This window comes from Fukomys damarensis, unplaced genomic scaffold (genome assembly GCF_012274545.1).
Source record: "Fukomys damarensis isolate Sample0158 unplaced genomic scaffold, DMR_v1.0_HiC HiC_scaffold_29, whole genome shotgun sequence".
Taxonomy (NCBI): domain Eukaryota; kingdom Metazoa; phylum Chordata; class Mammalia; order Rodentia; family Bathyergidae; genus Fukomys; species Fukomys damarensis.
In genome coordinates, this window is record NW_022900941.1 from 32,402,126 (window position 1) to 32,408,313 (window position 6,188).

Genomic DNA, 6,188 nt, shown 5'->3' on the forward strand with positions numbered 1-6,188 from the left:
TTATCATTTAAATATGGATATAATTTTTTTCCAGCTCTTCACAAAACATTCTAATAACAAATGGTATCCAAAAATTGTTGCGTTTTTTTAATCAGAAAAGAATTTACCATCTCTGAATAGGAAACTAATGTGGCGGGGGTGTCAGCACTCAAACTCAGGACCTTGTGCTTGCCAGGTAGGCAAGGCACCACTGAGCTATATCTCCGGCCCCAGAAACTGTAATTTTATCCCTAAAGTTTCTGCACATTAAAAGTAACAAAATGTTAATAAACTGGGTCTCTCTCCAGCAAAACTTTCAGCCCCTAGAGTGTTCCATGGCATCTAAGTCTGATCAATGATAAACCACTAACTTTCTTTATCACTCTCTCTGTATTCAAGCTTTTCAGTCTTACACTGTTTCTTTCCATCGGCCGCAGAAAAGAAGGAAATCACTGGTTTTTACAAACTCTATGTGGAGGTGGGGTTGGGCAGCTTGGATGCAATCAAGAGGCACTTGGCATTCTAAATGAAGGAGAGTTCAAGAAAAAGGCCACATTAGGGGTTCAGGGATTTAGCTCAGCAGTGCTGACGCCTGTCTTGCAAGCACAAGGTCCCAAGTTTGATCCTGGTACAAAAAAAAAATTACACTGAGCTCGGAGAACCTTGGACTGCAGAGTGAAATGTTACACAAAGTGGGACATGATCACTCCTGAAGTCCTCTGAATCTTCGGTAAAGTCTACAGAAATCACTAATTGCTTAGTGTAACTGTGTTTCTTTTGGAAAGTATTAAGCACCGAGTCTACATACTGATGGGCAAGGGGCCAAAATGCAATTGGCCTACGTGATCAGAACAGCTTGAACCAACACAAGCAGGGGGACAAGGGTGTCACTTACAGCTGATTTCAACAGACACGGAACCCATCCACCTCCTCTATGAACAGAACCATTTTTAACACTGTGCACTTAGGCATTTGTAAATATGCAGCGGAGTCTGAAACAAAGAAGAATTCAAAGACTTGGAAATATATTTTGTATTTAAGACTAAATTGACACTAAAGAAGTAAAATGTTCATTTTTTAAAGAAAAGGTTATTCATTTTGTCAAATGTTTACAGTGATTTCAGCTCAAAAGCTCTAATTTTCATATTGTTCCATCACCCAATTCTTCAAAATATGCTGTGTGAGGCTGACCAAGGGAACATTTTACAAACTCTACTTCTCCACCCCCATTCTTCTCCAGCTGAAAGTGAATGCTAACGAAATCCTCCACAGTCTCTTCATCCATCTGAATGTGCTCCAGTCCAGTCAGGAGCACTGTCCTCATAGATATTCCTGAAAATACCTGCCAAAGGAAAAAAAAGACAAATAGAAAAATTTCTAAAAGCTCTGAATCACACAACTTTACATTCAAAAGCTGTACATAGTGGACTTCAGCCTAGGAGACACAGGGAGCCTTAGGAAGATTTTCAGGCACGAGACTGTCAGAGTTATGTGGAATTTCAGAAAGGTAACTCTGGTGGCATTATGAAGAAGAGAGGAGTGGGGGGCAGCTTGAGGAACAGAAAGACCTGTACAAGAGGGAGAGGTAGAAATGACACATTTTGTGACCAAATGAATGTTAAGAGGTGAAGCAAAATTAAGAATTAAGTATGAGTTCCAGCTTCTAGGTTGGAAGACTAAGTAGATAGTGCCACCATTTAATATCTTACAAGGAATAGAAAATTGCAGCAGGTTTGGAATAAAAATAATGAGTTCAAACTGGGAGTGGTGATATATATCTATAGTTCCAGTACTGTGGGAGGCTGAGGCAGGAGAATTACAAATTCAAGCCCAGACTGGACAACTCAGTAACTTAGCGAGACCCTATCTCAAAAAAATAAAAAAGGGGCTGGGGATTTGGCTCATTGGTTCTGCTGCCTGCCTGGGGAGCACAAAGGCCCGAGTTCAATCCCTGGTACCAAAAACAAAACAAAACAATCAAAAAAATAAAAAGGAGGGGATGTAGCTCAATGTAAAGGCATGGGGTTCAGTCGCCAGAACTATAATATAAAATAACAATAATAATAATAAATTCAGTGAAAATAAGCTGAAAGAGCCAGGTATGGTGGCACACATTACAATCCCAACTACTCAGGAGATGGAGGCACAAGCTCCATGCCCAGTGATAGGAGAGACATTAAGGGAAATGCAGCTGTGTCTCCACATACAGAAAGAGAATAATAAGTGGGGCATGGTAGCACACATCTATAATCCCAGCTACTAGGAGGCTGAGGCAGAGCGATTGTAAATTCTGGCTATGCCTGAGCAACACAGCAAGACCCTGTCTCAAAATAAAATTTTAAAAAGGCCTGGGAATATAGCTCCATAGAAGAGCATTTGCCTAATACGTGCAAGGTAACGGGTTCAATCCTCAGTGCCATGAAATAGATAAATGGACGGACGGATGGATGGATGGATGGAAGGATGGACAGACAGAATAAATGAACTAAGGCACAGGTTTGTATTAAAATATTCTTTACAAAGACAGACTTATTCTGCATCAAACAAAAATGAAAGAAATTAGGTATTGCTCACTAATAAGAATGAAATACTAACAGACTCAACCTTTTCTTTGTTTTTTGTTGGGTAGGCCTGGGCAGTAAGATCTCAAAATGAAAAAAGAATGACTTTTTAAATCTAGTATTGTGCCTATATAATCACAGCAACCCAGAAGCCTGATTCAGGAAGAGCCCAGGAGTTCGAGACCAGACTCATCTCAAAAAAAAGAAGACTTTACCTGATACTTTTGCAAGCGCCTTTCTATGTATGGAGACACAACAACTCTATGGCAGCTTTGATTTATGTAAAGAGGGTAGTCTTTCTTTTTCAAAATCTTGTCGGTGACTAAAAGTAAAAAAAAAATTGTAGTATCATAAACATTTCTAACCAAAGTTAAAACTTCTTTCCAACAGAATTTAATATCATGGTAAACACTGAATCTAGTGATTAATTTCTAAAAAATTCTATGGTTCAGGCTAGGGATTTAGCTCAGTGGTTGTGCTACCTGCCTTGCAAATGGAAGGTCCCAAGTTCAATCCCCAGTACCAAAAAAAAAAAAAAAAAAAGAACCAAGGGCCAGGGATTTAGCCCAGTGGTTCCCCCACCTTCCCCAAAAGCACATGGACCCATGTTCGATCCCTGGCACCAAAAAAAAAAAAAAAAAGAACCAAACACTGTAAAAATCTATGGTTCATGCTAAAGACTTCACAGTTCATAATTTTGAAAAGCATAAGACCAAACAATGACTTTTAAATGGTCCCTTCTGTCTTGAACTATCCACTGCAGCCAACCACAGGGGACTGCAGTATCCTCGGACAGACATCCCTTGAGCTACATAAAATACAAAGTCATCTGTTCTCATTTTCATGGGAAATTAATTGGGCTGTTCCAATACATGATATTCAATCAGGTGAAACAATGATGTTAACCAAAAATGAAGGGGCACTGAATGTCATCTAGAAATTGTAAAGGCAAATTCAACTTCTCTAGTTTTCTCAAATATAAATAATTGTCTGATTTATTTTTACAATATTTTTTCTCCTAGAGTGGATGACAGTAGTGCAAAAAGATGAACAGATTTAATAGAAAAAATTATTGATGCCATCCAATCAGCTTTTTTAAAACCCCCCCTCTTTAGTCCGCCTGCATGAGAAATATGGTACACCGGTTAACAGTTCAGGCCCCTGTTGTGAGGATATGGAGAAACTGGAACCCTGGGCCATTGCTGGTAGGAACATAAAATAGCACAGGCACAGCAGAAAAGCAGTTCCTCAAAATATTAAACATGAAATCGCTATGTGATCCAGAAGTCACACTTCTAGTTAAATATTCAACCAAGAGCAGGGGCTCAAACAAATAACTGCATGCTAATGTTCACAGCAACATTATCTATGGCAGCCAAAATGTGTAAGCAACCAAAATGCCTACCAATAATGGATAAATAAAATGCATGCAAGAGGCCATCGCTCAAGCCGCAGGACATAGCCTGGACCCCGATCCACTGCGGGAAGGAGAGCCATGCCTGCCCCCGACCCAGCTGCCATTGCTCAAGCACCGGGAAGGTAGCGGAACTCCCATAACCCGCCCTCCGCACTCTCAGATCTCCTGACTGTGCCAGTCTTTGGACCCACTCTGCAGAGGCAGAGGTGGTCATCAAGGGTATTTTTCTGAGTTCCCAGCTTTGAACATCTTTAAAGAAAGGGCGTGGGAAACCTGTAATAGAACGTTGTGGAGTTCAACCATTCAGAAGGTTGGGGAACTCAATCTGGGCCTTCCAGCCCAAGGTCAGTCAGCGTCATGGGGTTCAGCCATCAGCTAACTGAGACCAGGGGTCTTGCATCCTCGCTCGGTCTGAGCCATTAAATGATAAATACACTATATTGAAATTTTGTTCACTGCAGACATGTTCTGGACAGCTTCTTCATATCAATTTAATTCAAATGATTTAAGGGTGATAGACTAGTGACTACCACAGGTGGTCAGTGTCAAAGTTGTGCTTGATCTTAATGTGTTGCTGATTGTATCAGTTGGGATAAAGCATTGCGGATGATTTGATGAGCTGTTTTCTCTGATGTTATGAAGATGAGAATGTCTGTGGGTCGTTAGAGACACAAAGCTAGGGTGCAAATATATCAGGAAGATTTGGGTGATAACCCAGAGATTAAACCAAGGACAGTCCAACAACAAAAATAAAAATGAGAAAACACTTAAGCAAGACACAAAGACAGACTACCAGTTCACCAATGGCAAACAGTAGGGCAAACGAGGATGAAAAGGCTGATAGTGAACCACCAGGACACCCTGAACTCGAAGCATAGGAAGTAACAAAACAGATCAATCAGGCTCTAGAAAAATTCAAAACAGAAATAATTTCCCAGATAACCATAGAGATAGTGAGCAAAATGGAAGTCATGACTCGAGACTCTAGAGCAGAAACTGACAAAAAAATAGATGAGCTCAGGACCATGATAGAAGCCATGAAGGGCCAGCATAAGAAAGAAATGGAAAAAATAAACGCCCAACATAGGAAAAAAATGGAATCCATAAAACAGATTCAAACAGATATCCAGGTGATTAAACACTCCATCAAAAGTGTACCCAACAGAATAAAAGAATGTGAAGATAGACTCTCAGATATAGAAGATAAGATTGCAGTCAGTGACCATGAAAAGAGAGGTCTCTTAAAAACAGTAAGAGATCATGAGAAATCGATCCAACAACTCCTAGATGATGCAAAGAAGAATAACATAAGACTGATAGGAATCCATGAAGTAGCAGGAGAAAACACAAATGACTTAAAAAAGCTCTTCACAGAATTAATGACAGAAAACTTCCCAAACAGAAGGGAAGAATTAGACATACAGATAAGTGAGGCATATAGAACCCCAACTAGCCACGATCAAAAAAAATCTACACCTAGACATATAATAATCAAGATTCCAGAAATCCAACAGAAAAACAAAATACTACAAGCAGTAAGAGAAAAGAAACAAATCACATATAAAGGAAAGCCCATCAGAATCAAAGCAGACTTTTCAACACAAACCCTTGGGGCAAGGAGAGCCTGGAATGAGATATTTCAAGTACTAAAAGAGAACAACCTCCAACCTAGACTGATGTATCCAGCAAAACTCTCTTTCAAAATAGATGGGGAAATAAGACACTTCCACAACAAAGAACACCTGAGAAACTACATGAATACCAAACCAGCACTACAAGGAATTCTAAACAAGATCCTAGAAAAAGACAATGAAGGCAACAACATCATGAGGCCCAACAGAGCAAATCAAATAGGCAAGGCAAGAAATTAAAAGGAGAAGATGAAAAAGTAAAAAGAGCCAACAAAAGGCCTATAACATGTCAATAATAAGTCAGTACATATCAGTTATAACCAACAATGTCAATGGCCTCAATTCACCAATCAAAAGAAATAGACTGGCAAAATGGAATATGAAGCAAAATCCAACAATATGTTGTATACAAGAAACACACCTAGTGCAAAAAGAAGCCCATAGACTGAAAGTGAAAAGATAGAAAACAATTCTCCATGTGACAGGAGCCCAGAAAAAAACAGGGGTAGCAATCTTATTTGCAGACAAAGTAAATTTCAAACCAAAACTGAATCTAGTATTATTGATGTAGGATGGTACTGTATCATACCTCTATGAATG

General features: G+C 39.5%; 1 protein-coding gene across 3 annotated transcripts in view; it reads right to left on the bottom strand.

Annotated features, from left to right (window-relative positions):
- Positions 1 to 1,024: 1,024 nt before the first annotated feature.
- The window catches only part of Nmi (N-myc and STAT interactor), a 33,238-nt gene continuing 28,074 nt past the window's right edge, over positions 1,025 to 6,188 (bottom strand). For 2 of the 3 annotated variants that reach the window (XM_010604658.3, XM_010604657.3), the window contains exons 8-9: positions 2,756 to 2,862; positions 1,026 to 1,321 (exon numbers count right to left, since the gene is read on the bottom strand). In XM_010604658.3, coding sequence (XP_010602960.1) covers positions 1,121 to 1,321; positions 2,756 to 2,862 — 308 coding nt within the window. In that variant the 3' untranslated portion in view covers positions 1,026 to 1,120. Of the gene's footprint in view, positions 1,322 to 2,755; positions 2,863 to 6,188 lie in introns of all 3 variants that reach the window. The other variant, XM_010604659.3, reaches the window with a different exon arrangement.